The 19,341-nt window shown below is 42.9% G+C and overlaps 1 protein-coding gene and 1 pseudogene across 2 annotated transcripts in view; one reads left to right on the top strand and one right to left on the bottom strand.

Moving 5' to 3' along the window:
• The window catches only part of IGFBP2 (insulin like growth factor binding protein 2), a 75,090-nt gene that overhangs the window by 47,306 nt on the left and 8,443 nt on the right, over positions 1-19,341 (top strand). For both annotated transcript variants that reach the window (XR_015696315.1, XM_014074053.2), the window contains exon 2: positions 17,839-18,017. Coding sequence is in view for 1 of the 2 variants with exons in the window: in XM_014074053.2 (XP_013929528.2) it covers positions 17,839-18,017 (179 nt within the window). In the remaining variant the exon portion in view is untranslated. The remainder of the gene's footprint in view (positions 1-17,838; positions 18,018-19,341) is intronic.
• Positions 3,609-4,795, bottom strand: LOC148049416 (E3 SUMO-protein ligase KIAA1586 pseudogene; annotated as a pseudogene).

The raw sequence follows: 19,341 nt of genomic DNA, 5'->3' as shown, positions 1-19,341 counted from the left end.
TGTTCTGGGGTAAAATTATGTACCAAGGCAGAGCTATTGCACCATAAAACACACATCCGGAAGGAGCCTATATTACTCATGAATCGCAGGTACTATTCATTAGTTGGCATTCATATCTATTCAAACTCTGGCTTTCTGCATACTGCTCACACAAGCAAGGGATGTGCTTAAAAAACAAAAAACCTTTTCTGCCAAAAAAACAATGCATTTTACGAGCTAGTAATGTGCATTTCAGAAACAAAAGTATGATTGGAATAACAAAATCTACATTTATTTATCAATAAAACAGCAAGCGTGTGTGCAAAAGATACTCTATTGTCAGTGCCTCAATTTTGCTCATAAATTATAGCTAGATTAAGGAAGTAAGTGGGCAGAATCTGTATTTTTTCTGACACCATTTCAAAGCACTCTTAAAAATATAAAACTTGCCTTTCAGTTTATATAACACAACTGTTATCCGTTTATGCATCCATTTTCTTTATAGTTAATTTTAAGTTTTTTAAGTTTTAAGTAAAGTAAATGTATGTTTGCAAGAGCTCATGCTATCAGTAAATATTTTGGACTTTGAGAGATCACAGTGCCTTTGTTTTTAATTTAGTGTAACAAAACCAGCAAATGTTCCTGGGTAAATTTTTTTGCTATTATCTGAATATATTTAAGTCCCGAAATATAAATATATTTATATTTCAGTATATGGTATATTTGTGGAGAAAGAAAGCCAATTACTATACGAAACACTTTCACATGTATGTTATCCAAGTTATCACTTGATTATATCAGTATAATCCCATACTATCCTGCATACGTCTACAAAAGAGGTATGTTTTATTAAGGTCATCAAGCAAAATAGCGATCAAAAGCAAATTAAAAAAATTAAAGTAAAAATGAAACAAGATAAAATATCTTGGTGGTGTGTGCATCAATGGACAATTGAAGTCCCCCTAATGTCATAGATAAGGTGACCAGATTTTCAGATTGGTAAAGAGGGACACCTTTGACCGGGGGGGGGAGGGAGCTGGCCGCGGCGGTTACTGCCAGCCTGCGGCCTCGCTAGGGACGTCTGGTCACCTTAATTATACACATCCTCTCTCTCTCTATCCATCCATCCATCCGTCTGTCTATCTGCCTGCCTATCTGTCTATCTAGTTATGGTATCCCTCTCCCTCTTTCCCCCTCTCTTTTTCCATCCATCTATCTGCCTGCCTACCTATCTCTCTCTCTTTCTCTCTATCCATCCGTCTATCTGCCTGCCTATCTGTCTATCTAGTTATGGTCTCTCTCTCTCTCTCCCTCTCCCTCCCTCATCTCATTATCATCTATTTCAGTGTTTCTCCACCTTGAAGACTTGAAAGTATGTGGACTTCAACTCCCAGAATTCTGGGAGTTGAAGTCCACACACTTTCAAGTCTCCAAGGTGGAGAAACACTGATCTATCTAATTAATATAATTATTTCTCCCTCTCTTTTTCAATCTCTCTCCAGCGCACACATGCAAATGCATAGGGCAGCCCACCTCACACACAGGTAACTCCGGGCGGCATACAACATTATGATGCACGTCTCCCCATAGGAGAGGAGATGGGGAAGCCGGGGGGCTGGAGATCACCTGGGGGATGCTGAGGATGCCCCAACTCAGCCCCTATTCCCGCTCCAATCATGTGCCACTACTTCCTCCGAGCGCGGCGCTTTACTCACTCCTCGGAGCATTCGCAACTTCGCTCCTTCCAATTTCTCGGCCCGGTAGGCTCGCTGGGCTCCGCCTACCCCGGGCCCCCATTGGTCCAGCGGGCCGAAGAACGCGAGAGGGGTGTGGTTGGGAGGGAAAAGTGCTTGGCGTGAAGAAGGACTTTCTTCCAACCAGCGGAACCCCCTGGTGCAATCGGGCTGCGATCGGCAGCCGTCCTTGCTACAATCTGTGCCGCCCGCCTCATCAGCGGAATCTAATTCAAGAGATCTTAATCTTGACAGCGTTGTTGGGATCTGCAGTGAAGAAATTACTTTAATCAGTGGGGTAAAGTTCTTTCTTTCGCTCGCCCGAGCTCTGATGAGGGAGAAAGAGAGGACTTTCCTTACACCCGCATCAGAGCTGGAGGGGGGGAGAAAGGACTTTACCCCATTGATTAAAGTAATTTCACCCACAGATCCCAACAACGCTGTCAAGATTAAGATCTCTTGAATTAGATTCCGGCTGATGTGGCAGGGGCTGCGCTGGCGGGGACGGGCGGAGGGGATGGGACTTGGAGTCCTACGATCTTGGCGAGTGGGGAGTCCCATCCCCCCCGCCCGTCCCCTCCAGCGCAGCCGGGCTGCAACCGGTGGTCGTCCCTGCTGCAATCAGCGCCGCCCGCCTCATCAGCGGAATCTAATTCAAGAGATCTTAATCTTGACAGCGTTGTTGGGATCTGCGGTGAAGAAATTACTTTAATCAGTGGGGTAAAGTCCTTTCTCCCCCCTCCCCCCCAGCTCTGATGCGGACGTAAGGAAAGTCCTCTCTTTCCCCCACATCAGAGCTCGGGCGAGCAAAAGAAAGAACTTTACCCCACTGATTAAAGTAATTTCTTCACCCGTAGATCCCAACAATGCTGTCAAGATTAAGATCTCTTGAATTAGGTTCTGGCTGATGTGGCGGGCGGCGTGGATTGCAGCAGGTATGCCCGCCGATCGCAGCCCGATTGCACCAGGGGCTGCGCTGGCGGGGACGGGCGGAGGGGATGGGACTTGGAGTCCTACGATCTTGGCGAGTGGGGATTCCTGCAATGGGATTTAGAGTCCGATGCCCCTGGCGATTGGGGGTTCCGCTGGTTGGAAGAAAGTCCTTCTTCGCGCCATGCGCTTTTCCCTCCCAACCACACCTGGGGGACACAGGGAAAGGCGCCCGCTCGCCAGTCCGCCCGCCCACCCTTGGGTTCCCGGGGCAGCACCTCCCCAGCACCTTCCTTCACGCCTTGTGGAGTTTCTCGCACACAGGACGGGCGCGACCTGGGAGACACAGGGAAAACTCCGCAGGGCGCGAAGGAAGCAGCGCGGCAGCGGTGGAGCTGGGAAGGTGCTGCCCCCGGAGCCCAAGGGTGAGCGGGCTGGCGCGGGCTGGCAAGCGGGCGCCTTTCTCGCACACAGGGAAGGGGAAGAGGGTGGCAGCGGCTGTTTCACTAACCCCGCGCAGGTTACTAAAGGCCCTCAGCAGCAGCAGCAGCCAACGACGACCTTGCACAACGGTCCTTGGGTAGGGTGACCAGACGTCCCGCATCTGGTGGGACAGGCACGACTTTTCATCATTTTTCCCACATCCCACCCGGTCCTCAAAAAACCCCCCTTTATTTTGGCGCTCTGTCAGGAATTTTGTAGTTCTTTGGATTTTTCAGCACATTTTCCCAAAAATCCCTGTAGTCGTTCAAATCAATTTCATAATTAAAAATACGGCCAAATTCAACCAATGCTTCCTCTCCATCACCCCATGGAACGACTACATCTTTCATGTCCCAGCAATCTGGCTCCAAATAGGTGATAAAATGTAACTTTTGTGCTGCTGGCAATAGGCTACCTGTTCTTAGATGGTCGCAATCCATCAGCATTTTCTTTAAATTGGTGATGAAGCTTTCCAAAAGTTTTTCACGGGGAAGGGCAACAAACCGTTGATTTGGAGCTAAATTCACCTTTCGTTGGGAACCTTTTGTTGCCTTGAAAAAACTGATATAGCGCTGGATAAGCACGCCACACAGCCATGGTTGCCCTTAAACTACAGGCAGCCCATTTTGGTCCCAAAACTCTGCCAATCTTCACTATTTCGATGCCCAATTGTGCAGAAATTTGGAAGAGGTCATTCTGGCTCTTGCAGGATTTGTGGAAGATGGTGTGCACTTTATCCAGGAAGATCTTGAAGTGGTTGACCTGCTTCACTTCTCTTATTGCATCATCCAGCACAAGTTGCAGGCGGTGGTTCAAGCAGTGCCAGATGATGATGTTTGGGAATTCTTGAGTTATTCTGGCGCTGACTCCAGATTTTCTTCCAAGCATAACGTTGGCGCCATCGGAGCAGAAAGCGATTAAGTTCTACCGTAGATATTCGGTGGTGAATCCAACTTTGTGCAAGCTTTCCATTGCTGCAGAATATATGGTCTCCGCATCTTGTCTCTGTAATTCCAGAAGCTCAACGAAGATGGTTGCTGGGCATTCTGGATCCTCAACTCTAACAAAAACTATCAGCACTGCTCTCATTGAAAGTGTTGAGGCTTCATCAATTATTAGGCACACCTTTCGATTATTTGCAATTATCGTTGAAAACACCGTGCTCTTGATATGTTTCGCAATGAAGTCAACAATTTTTACTGCAGATCTTCGTGAATGCAAGCCAACTCCAACATCCACTCCAAGCGTATTCAGCAAATTTACTTGCGCTTCGATGTCTGAGAATGGATTGCATCTCTGCGCCAGATCGTAAACGGTGGAAAATATTGTGCAAGTACTGGATAAATGTTTCTCAGTTGACTTATCCAGGGATTTGGTGAAAGCTTCCTGCTCCTGTTGCTTACTGGTCTCCACGCAAATAAGATGTGCCTTTGACTGAAAATGTTCCCTTAATTTTTTTCTCAGCAATGCTTGTTGTCCATCCTTGCTTTTCCCTGCTGGTGACACCTGGAAATGTTTCCACTCTTTGGAAACATGAATACCTTTCTCCAACGCGAACATGGGTTTTGCACAGTATGCACAACCCACCTTCTTGTTGGACACTTCCAGTCCATCAAACCTGTCCTTGAAGTGTTTGTATTGCTGCAAATTCCAGCACTCAGGAAGTTGTGAAACTGCAGTGGAGTCGATGGACTGGCTGCTTTCTCCGACCTCAACTGGTGGTAGTGGTTGTGCTGGAGGTGCTGGTGCGACTGGTGCAGCTGGCGGTGCTGGTGCGGCTGGCGGTGCTGGTGCGGCTGGCGGTGCTGGTGCGGCTGGCGGTGCTGGTGCGGCTGGCGGTGCTGGTGCGGCTGGCGGTACTGGTGCGGCTGGCGGTGCTGGTGCGGCTGGTGGTGCTGGTGACTGCTTTGGATCAGCTGATTCCTCAACTCAACTTGGCTTTTTGGAGAAGAAAGCGGTCATACTCTTCTTCATTGTGCTAAGTAGATCTAACTGCTGCCAAAGAAATAAAACAATATTGGACTCAATTGTGGTTGTAAGTTGAGGACTCTGTAGGTAACAAGAAAGGACCTCTGCTTTCAACCAACAATGTACAGTCTTTTCAGGAAGGATGAGAAACAGGAAAGATTTAAACAAACAGGAAAGATATAGTCTTTCATCCAAGAAGATAGTTCAAGAATGAATGTCATATTCCCAGAGCAATACAGATTTCCTTTTTCTGAAATTTAGTTTTCAGTTCCAAAGGCCGGGAATATATGAATGCATATGAAATTATGAATTAGTACTTAGGTCGGTCTAAGAAGCTATTCAGAAGTTAGTGGTTAGAAGCAATCGTAAAGGAAGATTATGTGGGATGTGTTTGCACAACAGTGGAAAAACAGAGATATGTAAATGAACAAATATTACAATGTGCAGGAATAAATAAATTGACAATTAAAATCAAGAAGGCTTTGAATACTTTTTCACGTGGGATTGGTTTTAGCTATTGCCAACTAACAGAAACAGGAATTAGAAAGCAAAAGTATGAAAGAAAACACCAATTATGTAAGGAAAGGTCCCTAATACGTATAAGGAAATATTACTAGATAATTATTAATGCGTAGATAACTGCGGGACATTACACACACACACACACACAAACAAACTATGATGGAAAACACCAAAAAATAAGAATCCCCTCTCCCCCAAAAGACTGCAAATGAAACCAGTTTTTTTTTCCTAAGCCTAAGGACAGCAAAGACAAAGCCACTTGAATAAAAACCATCAAGGCATTGCGGGCAATTATAAAGGACAGGCGTTCACAGAACCATCAACCACCTCAGAATTACCTAAACAATGAGGGTGAAACACACTAAATCTGATTTTCTAGGATACTTACAATGGCATTGAAAACAGTGACGACCATTTTTCACACTTAGCGACCGTTGCAGCATCCTCATGGTCATGTGATCAAAATTTTGATGTTTGGCAACAGATTCATATTTATGATGGTTTCAGTGTCCTGGGGTCATGTAATTGCCTTTTGTGACCTTTTGACAAAGTCAAATAGGGAAACCAGATTCACTTATGTTACTAACTTATCAGCTGCAGTTATTCACTTAAGAACTATGTCCAGAAAGGTGGTATAGTGACCAAAGTTACAATGGCATTGAAAAAAGTGACTGATGACCATTTGTCACACTTAGCGACCATTTTCACACTTAGCGACCGTTGCAGCATCCTCATGGTCACGTGATCAAAACCTGACTGGAGGGACAAGGCTAGGGTCACTTAGGTTGCCTGGCAGGCTTAGCCAGCCAGGCGAGGGTAGAGGGGGGGGCTTCCCTAGTGAAAGCTAGGCCGCTGCTGCCCCCCCCCCACCAGAAGACAGCCATGCAGCGTACGCGAGGCCGCGCCGTACGCGAGGGAAGGCCTGGAGGAATTCCCTTGCAAAAGCTTGGCTGCTGCCGCCCGGAGGCAGCCACACGGCATATGCGAGGCCGCGGCTTTTGCGAGGTGTGTGTGCATGGGGGAAACCGGTGGTAAACTTCTGTGAAACCCACCTCCGGTAACAAAGGGACTTGACTGTTCAGAAAAATGTTTAGTAGAGCAAGACTGGTCCTGTTGGGCTTCCAGGTCTCTTAATACATTGTTTACATGCTCTGAATCAGTGGTGGTTTCCGGATCCCATTGCAACCATACCCACTGCCCGTGATGATCCAGCTGCTCAGCAGAGCATTGCGCAGGTGCTGTACACTTCATGTTGCATGCACAAATGCCCCAATAGGCTTAAATAGCGGTAAGGAGAGCAGGCTGGCAGGTGGGCCTTCCAGAGCACCGTACCAGAATGATACCTGGTGCTCCCAGCAGGCACTGGTACGCCCATCCTGGGGCATACCGGTCATATCCCACCAGTGCTCTGAATGCATTTAAAGAAATATGATCAGTGAGTTTAATGGAGTTACTTCGAGTAAATAAAGGATTATTGCTTAATAGTATGAGGAAGCAACATTGTTTGCATTAATTTACTTGGTCGGCATTGAACTGATGCAATAGGATTATTATTATGGGGTAGGAAATTTGTTTATCTGTTTCTAACAATAAACAAGATTCCACTGAATAACATTTTTTAATTTCATTTTAACTATTTGAACCTTCAGTATTCATTGATATTTTAAAACCTGAACTATCCAATTTGAATAGTTCTGTTTACTAAAACAAAAGCCACCCAGAAGAATGATAACATGCAGGATAAGGGAGATGGTTTCAAAACATGATGGCATATGACACTTGGTTTTATGTTTTCCATTTATTACATCACCCCTCATCACTCACTGTTTTAACATCCAGAACACTCTTCTGTGTAAGTAGCAGAGTACTTTTTTTTTGTCTGCATCAATTTTTTTCCCATGGCATCTGGTGACCAGACATCCTGATTTTCACAGGACAGTCACAATTTCACACAATTTGTCCCGTGTCCCAGGGCGTTCTTTAAAAGTCCCGATTTTTGTGACCGGACCCGGAAGTAAGCCTGCCCCACCCCCAGCCCTGTATACCCATCCTGGCCAGATGGTATTTTGTCCCTTCTGTCTCCCTGTTGCTCAGAAAAGCAACTCCAGGAAGGTCCTTTGCTAGCAGGCAGGTTCTAGGACACCTGCCGCCACCAAAGGACCTTCCCGGAGTTGCTTTTCTGAGAAGGGACAAAGTACCATCCGTTTTCCCCGTGCCATGAGGGCAGCAGGAAGACTAGGACAGGGATCTCCTCTCGGCTCCAGCCTGGGAGAGAAGCAGCAGAGAAAGGTAAACCAGCATTTTATATTTTATTTGCTTTCAGCCCGAGCGACGCGGGGAAGACACCTTGCCAGAGGCTGCTGGAGAACGCTTTCCGAAGAGTGGGTTTGGGAACTGGGCGGGCGAGATAGGAGCGGGCAGGCAGGGAGTGCACTTGCTCCCCTTTCCCATGGCCCGCCTTTCCCCACGGAGCCTGTGGACGCAGCTGCTGGCTGTGCAGGTGGCCTGGAGGGAAGCCCCGAACCTCCTGGGGTGGACCTGGCATTGGAGATCCGTGTTTCCAAAGTGTAGCCATCAGTGGGAAGCCTTTGCCAGCCCGACGCCAGCTCTGAAGTTGAAATGGGGGGAAAATAAGAAAGTAAAATTGCTTGTATTCACTGGCTGAAAGACCTTTAGTTTCAGCATCTCCTTTCCTTTCGGAAGCTAGTGTTGGTGTGCTTCCAACTGTTAGCAACTTGGATCATGCACTATTTGGGGTCTATTTCAGAGTTTAGATGGGACAGGAGGTCTTATTTGAATGCCTGACTCGGGATGTGACAAATGATCACAGCTTGAGCTTTTCATTTCTGCCTGGGGTGGAGTTTACCATAAAAGAAACTAATAAACCTGTCCAGTAGATGGAAATAGAGAAGTTATAAGCTTAGCAGTCGTAACCCAGACATGCATATTTTTGAAACAGCTGCAGATGTAGGGACACTGTGCAGCAGAACAGTTTTCTTATTAAGTGAGGCAGTGGAAACTAATAAACCTGTTTAAGAACATTGCTTTATTTCAAGTAGCCAGGATAAATTTATATGGTAGCCGCAGGTGTTCATACTTCAAGCAGCTTTATTCAGTCATTTTGCTGTTTAACGTTTGCCATCACTTGGATATACACATCTATAGAGAATTTAATAGTTCTGGATTAGGATCATATTGTGGTAGTGGTGGTTTAGAATGTCCATAGTAGTTTATATCTCCCTTTACTCTTTCATTTATCCCCAAACATTGTTCCCTGCTTATGTGAAATTTTAAATCAGGTTGACTTGTTGGATTTGGATTTGATATAGCAAAGAACATTTCAGAGTATTAATTTATCCTTTTTTGAATGAAATTTGATGTTACTCAAGGATTGGCTGAATAATGCCTCTTACTTCTTTTCTTGTTATTTATTTTTAGGTCTGTATTTTATATTTTATCTCTTTCCTGAAGCATTTACTTTGCTCCAGGAAATTAATCATTAATAGGAATGGGAGGTGGTAGTTGTATATCTGTCTGGTAGAGTTACGGCAAGTAGGATACTTAATTAGAAATTTACATATCTCAGTTAATGTTTGTTTTGGATGTTTTCCTAACAATGTTGAAGCTTGCTTTGTGCTTATGGAATCTCTTACGCTGTATGATGACACTGGAGTCCGTCAGCATCCTTCATCTTTCCATCTTTTCTCCTTAAATATTTTTTTAAAAATGTAGGACAGAAATTAAGGAATCTGTTTAATAGAGATGAGACATATTACATGGGATTTCTACTCATTCTTTCTTTGGTAGCTGAGATTAGAAATGCCTGAGTCGCAAGATATTACAGTAGCTAAAATGGCAGAATTCTCTAGGGATTCAGCAAAAGAATAAGAGACCTGAAACTGACATTCTCTGGAGACAGATTTTTTAATCTCTAGAGATCAATGATTGATTCACAATCATTTTGATAACTTAAGTCATGGGAGTGCTGAATATGCACTGTCTACAGCCTGAGTGGTGATGGTAATGATTAAGAAATGATCTCAAAAAATTTTTTTTTTAATTTACTTACCTAAAACTTCTATATAGCTGCCTATCTTACAACAAACTTTTGGCAGCTCCTAATCAAAAACTAAAATAACATTAAAAACCCACATTTAAACTATTCAATCCAAACATATAAAAACAAAAACTTGATACCAGGCTAAGTTTCCAATGTGCAATCACCTTGTCTTAGCCCAGTGGTTGAGGGGAAAGGCAGGTCTTCAGTTCTTTTCAGAAGGCTGGGTAGTGGGGAGGGCAGAAGTCTGACAACTTCAGGAGTGTTCCATAGGCCAGAGGCTGGCAAAATGCATACTTCCTAGCTCCCATAAGATGGCAGTGTTTAAAGGAAGGGGCATGCCCACCTTATCTATCCTGGTAGGATGGGTAGCTATCATTAGGGAAAGGCAGTACTGCAGATAACCTGACCCTCTGCCACGTAGGCCTTAAAAATGATGACCACATCTTAAATTGCACCCAGAAAGAAACTGGAAGCCAGTACAGCTCATGCAACAGAGATATTACTTGGACAAACCTAAGGACACTCTTCACAGTGCATTCTACACCACATTCTAGTGATATAAATGCAAAATCCCATAAATGGTGAATTGCAATTGATTCAAATTTTATGGAAGATAAAATTAGAATAACATCACAGTAGTGATGGAAAAGGCAGAATGAGAAAATAGAGACATAGGAAGCTAACGCCCTGGGTAGAGTTACTGTCTGGAAAATACAGAATGAAGAAGTGCAATGTGGCTTCAAAGCCAATCATATTTAGACATGTTGGCTTGAAGCCTTCAAAAGCGAAGACGGACATGTAGATAGCTCTAAAGGGGAGAACAGAACTCATATTTGATCCTTTTGTGTTTTTCTTTTATTTGCTTAATTGGAGCATTGGCATTTTTTCCCTTAGGTGTTTAGCTTTTTTAATGTAAAGGCAAACCTTTGATTGCGGTACATGTGTTTACTTCTCCAAACCTTCAAAAATCGTCAATGTAACTGAGGTCAGATTATATTTCTGAAGGCATGAAAATCCTTTACTTTTTATTTGTTTTTCTCCAGAAATGATTGTTTTCTCTCAGAAGGGTAACAGAAGTTACAAAATGACTATTACTATACTTATAACTTGATTGATAGATTACATTCCATTAAATCAGTTTCACCTTTTAGTAACCATATAGATTTTTCTCCATAACACTCTCTTCTCACCCAATTCTGCTTATAACGTATATGTTTATAATAAAAATTATGCCAAATCATCCAAAGGAGTCTCTTTCTAATCTTCTTTATGTGAAATCTGCAAGTAAGTGCACATCACAAAATGCACAAGTAGTTGAAAATGATAATAATCCATTTCCAAGGTGAATGGAAATAGAAATCCCTTTCATTTTATAGGTGGCATGGAGGAAACAATATATTTTAAATGTGGATTTTAAGCACATAGATAATATGGCATGTTTCTTGAAGTGTTTGACTGTAAAAAGCTTATTTAAAAGATACATATATTTGCATACACACCAGAGGTAGGTTTCTGCCGATTTGCCCCAGATTGGACAAACTGGTAGTGGCAGCGACGGGAGGTTCCGCCCACCCACCTGGGCGCTTCTGCGCATGCATGTGAACGAACCGGTAGTAAAATAAATTGAAACCCACCACTGATACAACATGTATGCTTAACATGCACTGATTACATTAGTACACTCCACCCACCTTTGATCCTTGAATCAGAAAGGGCTGGACATTTCTTCACATAAAATCCTGAAAAGCCATTCAACATTTATAAAGACATTTCTATGTCAAAGTTAGAATGAAAGCTAACTTTTAAAAATCCAAATCACAATGTGAGGTTTCATTGAATTGCATCTGAAATATATTAAGGTGTTATACTGATTTATGGAATCTTGCTAGGTAAAGTAAGAAAATGAAACACAAGAAAATTGTTTGCTTTGATTTGCTCATTATATTACGCTAGAATGAGAATTACAGAAATGTTCATTTGGTATTAATCGCTCCAAGCAAACTTAAGTGTTTATGTCTCCAGCAGAAATTTAGAAGAGGGTGATGCAGCAATTTTGCCACAACAAGGGCATACACACAGCTGAGACCTTTATCCTGTGCTATAAGTTGAATAAACGCCGAGGATTGCATGATATTGACCTAGAGGAAGGATAGGAAAGAATGAATCCATTGTTCACCCTCCAATCTGTACCTTCAGCAATGGAAAGAAAGCAAAATGAACAAGTAGGGCAGGCTGCTAAAGCTGGACTTACTCAAGCTGAAGAGGGATTGTCAAGTCGCTGTTTCCGTGTGCTTTTGAAGGGCTTGAAAGCGCTTCCTGGGAAAGGTTACAGCCAAAGGATGCCCATTTGGATCATCCCCTTGCCAGCAGCAGTCCAGGAGAATAAGAGGCACTTGCTAAGCAACCACTGATCAGAACAAACTGTTCGTCGGCCTGCTTAGCAATCCTTTCCTTACTCTCACCGTCCGGCTGAAAAGATTGGATAAGGGCAGAAGATAATGTATTGGGGAAGTAGGGTTAATAATGAGCCACAATATCTGAAAGGCTATCCACACTCTTGGACCAGGCTCAAAATTTAGCTTTCCAACATAGCAATCATTAAACCACAAATTCTAAAACTAAAACTTTTTGCAACCGACTCCTTTTCGGTTTCAACTGTCACAGTATGCACTAGTGATGTGTTCTTGACACAGCTACGCTGACTTTTAGTGGACCCGACATCCTTTTTATAGTATGGATACTTCAATTACTTTAAAATCTGTTGTAAAATTCTCTTGGAATCAGTAGGAGGCTAACTGGCTTCTAATTCCACAGGATTCCCTCTTTCCCATTTTTCAAAATGGGGACAGCCTGTTAAAAATAATAGAGCGAGTTCTGACAATGGCTTAGGATACAATATACCTGGCCTAAACACATGGATTTATTTAAAGTCATTATCCTGACTACGTTTATGCCATGATCCAGTAGAAATCTTGTTCCTTCCAACCAACTCTTCAGTAACCAAGAACGTTCCATGACAAAACTGCTAAAGTTAGCTATGTAGCAGATGTGTTGTATGATCAGTAGCCTGGGATGGCAAGAGCAAAGCATTTTATTTTTCTAAGAAATCCAACATTTCCATAAGGAATTCAAGATGTCAGTCTACTTAGGAGTTGTTTGCTTTAAGAATTCTGTAGACAGAGAAGATGTAATTGTGGTTGATTTAACTCTATGAGGATTTGATTAGCCAAATATAAAATCAAACAAAACTAGAAATTTGCCCTAGCTTTATGGTTTACAGAGCTGTGTCAACTATCAGTGCTATCTCAATATAAGAATTCCAGAATACATTGTCAGTCTCATAGTGAGTATAGTCACTAATAGTCTTTTTTGAGAGGGGAAGTGAGAGTATTGACTAGTGGAAAAAATGCTACCTCATCACAAAAATAATACGTAATGTGTAAAAAAACCTCTGAAATGTATCAAATACAGTTAGTCCTTGGCTTACAACAGTTCATTTAATGACCGTTCAAAGTTACAATGGCACTGAAAAAAGTGACTTATGACAATTTTTCAGTTATGACTTTTGAAGCATCTCAATCAGTGGTGGGTTTCAAAAAATTTTAGAACCTCTTCTGTGGGCGTGGCTTGGCAGTCATGTGACCGGGTGGGCATGGCCAACTTGGAAAATGTGGTGAAACTCACTTAACGACGCTTTTGCTTAGCAACTAGAATTTTGGGCTCAATTGTGATCATAAGTTCTCTTTCTTTCTTTTTCTTTTTTTCTTTCTTTCTCTTTCTCTCTCTTTTTCTTTCTGTCTCTCTCTGTGTCTGTCTGTCTGTCTGTCTGTCTGCCTGTCTCTTTGTGGCTCTGTCTCTCTCTCCCTCCCTCCCTCTCTGTCTCTCTCTGTCATTCTCTCTCTGTGTCTGTCTGTCTGTCTGTCTTTCTCTCTATCTCCATGACTGTGATCAAAATTCAGATGCTTGACAACTGGTTCATACTTATGACCATTGCAGTGTCCCAAAGTCATATTATCAGCATTTGCATTCTTTTGATAAGCAAAATCAATGGGAAATCCAGGTTCATTTAACACCAGATTACTAATTTATCAACTGCAGTGATTCACTTGCCAACTGTGGCAAGGAAGGTCATAAAAAGGGGCAAAACTCACTTAACAAATGTCTCACTTAACAACAGAAATTTTGGGCTCAATTGTGGTCATAAGTCGAGGACTACCTGTAACTCAAATTTGAGTGTAAATTTGATTGACTTCTGTTGCTGCCATACCTATAATACTAAGAGTTGCTATGTTTTCGATTAAAGTTTTTTTTAAAAAAAAAATTGCTGTGTTTCTTTTAGGATGATGACAAATGTTCATATGTTCTATGGGTTAGTTTGTAACTTCAGTAGAATGAAATTTTTATTTATTAATTATTCAAAATTAAATTACTACTCTCTCATTGAAGACAATACTAAAGAGCTCTCCTAAAACTAGACAGGATTCACACATTAAATTAAGTCATACTGTATTACTGAATAAACATTTTGCACTACAACTAAGACATAAGCTTGTTTATAAACCATAGCTTATGTATGGATGTGTATCAGTGGTGGGTTGCAGGCGCTACGCCCCAGTACGGGCATACCGGTGCCTGCTGGGAGCACTCGGTACTGTTCTGGTACAGTGCTCCGGAGGGCCAACCCACCTGTCTGCTCACAGTCCTTACCTGTATTTGAGCTCTTTGGTGCCTCCGCGCACACGCAAGGAGCATATGGCGCCTGCACGATATTCCACCGAGCAGCTGGAGCGTCGCAGAGGCATTGCGGAGCATCGCAGGAGTAAAGACCCATGTGTGTGCATGTGCTGCATGCGTTCATGTGGTGGATGTCAGGCCCCGTTGCACCATATCAGTTGCAACGGGATCCAGAACCCACCACTGATGTGTATGTATGTGTGTTTGTGTGTACATACATACATACATACATACATACATACATACATACATACATATATACGTATGTGTGTGTTTTCATAGATTTTCATGGGTGTAGGTATGCTAGTCTTGTTGTATTCGGGTCTTTTCCCGTGTAAGATTCAGATTGTCTTGGCAATATTTCAGCGAGGTCTCACTCACCATCTTCAGGCTGGGTTTTGGGCTTAAAACGTGGTCGGAGCTGCCTTCTTTCTATAAATCTTGGTGTGTGTGTGTGGAGTGCTGACTTTGTTTCAGTAAGTGGAATGATTGGTTTTGTGGTTGTATTATGATTGGTAGATTGGTGCTGATTGGTGCTGGCTGTGTGTCTATTGTTGTTTCGTGTTGTAACGGCCTGGGTGCTGGATGGGGCTCGTTTGTTGACTAAGGCTGGTTTCCAGATATACCGTGTTTCCCCAAAAATAAGACAGGATCTTATTTTCTTTTGCTCCACGAAATATGGCCTTGGGCTTATTATAGGGGGAGGGCTTATTATTTTACTGGGGCAGGTGAGAAGTGAGACGTGCCTTTTACCTTTCCAGCTCCATTGCGTTCCTCACCATTGTGTTGAGGGAAGCCGCTGGTTAAAAAAAACCCTTTTCACGAGTTCAATCAAACTTCTTGAAGTCGCAAGAAGGGGTTGTTTTACCAGGGGCTTCCCTGAAAACAATGGCGAGGCACGCAATGTACCTGGCCCAATACCGTCCACCTCACCCCAATGGTAAAGGCAGCCTGCCTGTTTCCCTTCCCTGCCATTCCTTTAGTGAGGGGTGGCAGATGGGGGGGTAGAAGCGAGGCGCACCTCATACCTTTCCAGGTCCGTTGTGTTCCTTGCCCTGGCCTGCTGCTCTTTTTGTGGTGGGCTCTTTTTGCGCAGGAGGGAAGGGCAGGGGGTGGAAGCACTTTGCTTAACCTGCCGCTGTTTTTGCGGCAGGCCCTCTTTCTGCCCCGCAAGCTGTACCGATAGGTGGTACAGTGGTAATGGCGGGGACCGGTTGCATATGCGCTTAAATAATTGGGTGGCTTATTTTCAGGGGAGGGCTTATTATGGCTATATATTTAGTGTTACAACCCCTGGTAAGCCCCAATTATGGGAGGAAGCTAACTGCTTCCATCATCTGTCAATCGGCTCGTCACAAGAGTCCATCACGACAGAAACCCAATATTTTTACTGTTGCCTTTGTTATATTTGTGTTTTTTTATTTGTGCTGATAAATAAATAAAGGGAGACTAGTATAGATCTATTTCAAGCTATTTAGCTCTCATCAGCTAGCCATACCCTTACTGGGATTCGAACCTGTGTTGTATTGCATCTTAGGCAAACGTCTTAGCCATTATGCCACAGGTCTCCTCCTTATCAGCTATATATATATATATATATATATACACACACACATACATACATACATACATACACACACACACACACAAAAAAAAACACATACACATACAAACTATATACTATATACTAAAACCCAACATTTTATCACTGTTATGATAGCCTATGCATGTGCAGAAGTGTCATGCAAGCACACCCAAAATGGTACCGTGTTTCCCCGAAAATACATATCCTGAAAATAAGCCCATGCCATATTTTTTGGGTGGGCAAAAATATAAGCCCTCCCTGGAAAATAAGCCCCTTGGACAACCCCCTCCTCCGGCCAGGCAGAGCGCCACTCACCAACCTGGTGGTGTCCCAAAGACCCCAAGCCACAGGAGTCCGGGGATGCAAAGACACTCATGTTGCTTGGCACCTTCGGGATACTGCTAGGTTGGTGAGTGGCACTGTGCCCAGCTGGAGAGGGGGGGCTGCTGAGTGGCTGCTTTCTTATGAGTGTGCTCCTGAAAAGCTGGGCACAGCCTCAGGGGCAAACAGCTGTGTTGCACTGTTGCAGCAGCGCAACCCAGCAGCCATGAGGTGACCACACTCACGAGCAGCCGCCTGGTAATCCCCCCTCTCCAGCCAGGCAGAGCACCATTCACTGACCTAGGGGTATCCTGAAGGCGCCAAGCCATGTGGTGCTCTGCCCGCCCCCCAGCTCTGTGGCTTGGGACATTCCCTAGGTCTGTGCATGGCGCTCTGCCAGCTGGAGACGGGGGTTGCGTGAGTGGTTCCTCCCCCAGCTCACATGCCTCCCAGCCTCATCATGCCCTGGTCCAGCTCTCCCTACAGGGCCAGGACACCACTGCCACCGCCGCTGCACTCCAAGCATAACTTGTTCTCTGGTTTCCAAACTCCGGAGATCGGTCGCCAAGTTTTCCGGCAATGACCACTCTGGGAGTGGGCTCACTGAGCCGAGGTGGCGCAGTGGTTAGAGTGCAGTACTGCAGCCACTTCAGCTGACTGCTAAGCTGCAGTTTGGCGGTTCAAATCTCACCGGCTCAGGGTTGACTCAGCCTTCCATCCTTCCGAGGTGGGTAAAATGAGGACCCAGACTGTGGGGGCAATATGCTGACTCTGTAAACCGCTTAGAGAGGGCTGAAAGCCCTATGAAGCGGTATATAAGTCTAACTGCTATTGCTATTGCTATTGCTATTGCTATTGCTATTGCTATTGCTATTGCTATTGCTATTGTGGGCTGGGTGCCGGAAGACTCTGGTCGACTGAGAGTTTATGATTTCCATATAAGGAAATGCCTTCACATGGGGACAGCTTCTCAAACTATCATAGTTGGTCCCCCCCCCCAATACTTTACTTAGAGGTATTATTCAGTTGTGGGATTCAAATAATTTAACAGTCAGTTTGCCCAGGGTCAGGTTGCCTGTCATGGGAAGTGTGGCCCATCCCGTCCTACAGCTGCCACACATGCGGGATGAGCCTCCCTTGACAGCCAACCTGACCCTGGGTGAACTGGTTGTTAAATTACCCCCCTCCCTGCTATCAAAGTGGATCCTGGGTGCTGTGCTGAAATGGAGAAATGGAAAATGGAGTGGCTAGCATGAGGGAAGAAAGAGGAGCAGGGAGAAGAAAGAGGGAAAGCGGACTTCTCCTTCCTTTGTGCCTGTCGCTCCGTTGCCCATTTCTCCATTGCAGCGCAGCACCCTAGCTGGGGGTGAGGGGGATATTTTAACAACCAGTTCACCTGAACTGGTGCAAACGGCTGAATCATACTATTGGTATTATTCCACAAATTAATCTATGGGAACTTTTTCTGAGGCTGGGTAACAAATAGCTTTTCTTTATTTTAATTTATTTCTTATCTCTGTTAGCTATCGAAGAACATCCTGAAAGAACTGCTGTGGAAAACATTGTAGATGGTGCCTCTACTGCGGTGAATGGAAGGCAAATGTCTGAGAAGGAAATAGCCATAATTCGTGACAAAAAGAATGAGCAGCAAAAGCTGATAGGCGGGAATGTATATCCTCCGATACGTGTCCCGCCTCTTCGGGTGAGTTGATAAATGCTAGTATGAAATTATTTAGCATTAGTATGAGGAAGCTTCAAGGATCTAATAGCTCCATTTAAGATATAATCTTCTCTGAGTGGCACTATGTAAGATTTGACTGATGATATTTCTAGACTTATGTCTCATTTTTTTCTAGTTTAGGGATCTTTGAATTAAAAGATGTTATATAAAATTTTACTGAAGATTATAAGTACAATAGTAAAATCTGATATAAACTTAAAAAAAATAAAAATAATGAAAGACAAAGAAAAAGAAGAAATATAAAAAATACAAAAAAGGAAGAAAATGATATAATAAAGAAAGAAAATACTTAATATAGTAAAGAAAGAAAATATATAAAGAAGTGACTTCCAACCTTCACAACAAGTATAAACAATTTTAGTAACTCTGCCCTCTGATAGTTTACAGCCAATGATCTCTTAATGCAATATGTTATCTATAAACAAATCCATAAAACATTATTTTTTCCAGTCCTGATGCCAGCAGGAAGTCCATTGACATTTACCAGAAATAATAGTATGTTTTATTTTAACTTTGATCAATTAAGCCAACTTCTTTTACTTCTGCTGATCTAAAAATTTAGTCAATTTAAATAATGTCATAGAATTTGATTTCAATCATTTTTTTTTCTCACAAGATTCTTCAAAGCTTTAATAAATGTCTTTTGTAAATTCATCATAAAAATAAAAAAAATATCCATGTCACTGTTTTGGTTTATTATTTGTATTACCCTCTTAATTTCAAAACATGTCTTTTTTATATGCAGTGAGACAACCTTTTCTATGTCATTCTCATAGCCTATCATTTGTAGTTCCATTTTTGATGCCATCTCTATCCGTAGAAGCAAACATCACTGTTAATATTGTTGATATGAAATTCTGATTCCATTTTTCAAAAGTATCCTTCAGTATTGGAAAATCTTATTCCAAATTTATCTGTATCCTCAACCCATTAATAACTTTCTAGAATCAAAGTAGTATTTAGCCTTTTGCTATTTATTTTAATTTTTTCTTAATCTTAAATTTATTATTACATTTTTCTTTCATTAAAGGTGTATGGCAAACTCAACTAATATTTTCAGACTTATAAAGCCAAATTTCTCTAATAGTTTAAAAGTAGTTAATTACCAATTTCTGAACATGAATACAAAAGGAAAGGGACTTACTGCAACTGTGAGCAAGACAGCTATGTCTATCATTGCTGAGTGTTCAAAACACACCATGGACCATTTATGTGCAGTCTCCTTATGAGGAGCAACTGTTCATAGTATATATATCCATGGTGAACATATGGCAGGTGTGCCATA

The sequence above is a fragment of the Thamnophis sirtalis genome, unplaced genomic scaffold (genome assembly GCF_051295495.1).
Source record: "Thamnophis sirtalis isolate CommonGarterSnake01/CBP01778 unplaced genomic scaffold, rThaSir2_p1.2 scaffold_1, whole genome shotgun sequence".
NCBI classification, from domain to species: domain Eukaryota; kingdom Metazoa; phylum Chordata; class Lepidosauria; order Squamata; family Natricidae; genus Thamnophis; species Thamnophis sirtalis.
Note: the sequence above shows the minus strand (reverse complement) of the source record. Positions and strands in the feature narration are given on the sequence as shown.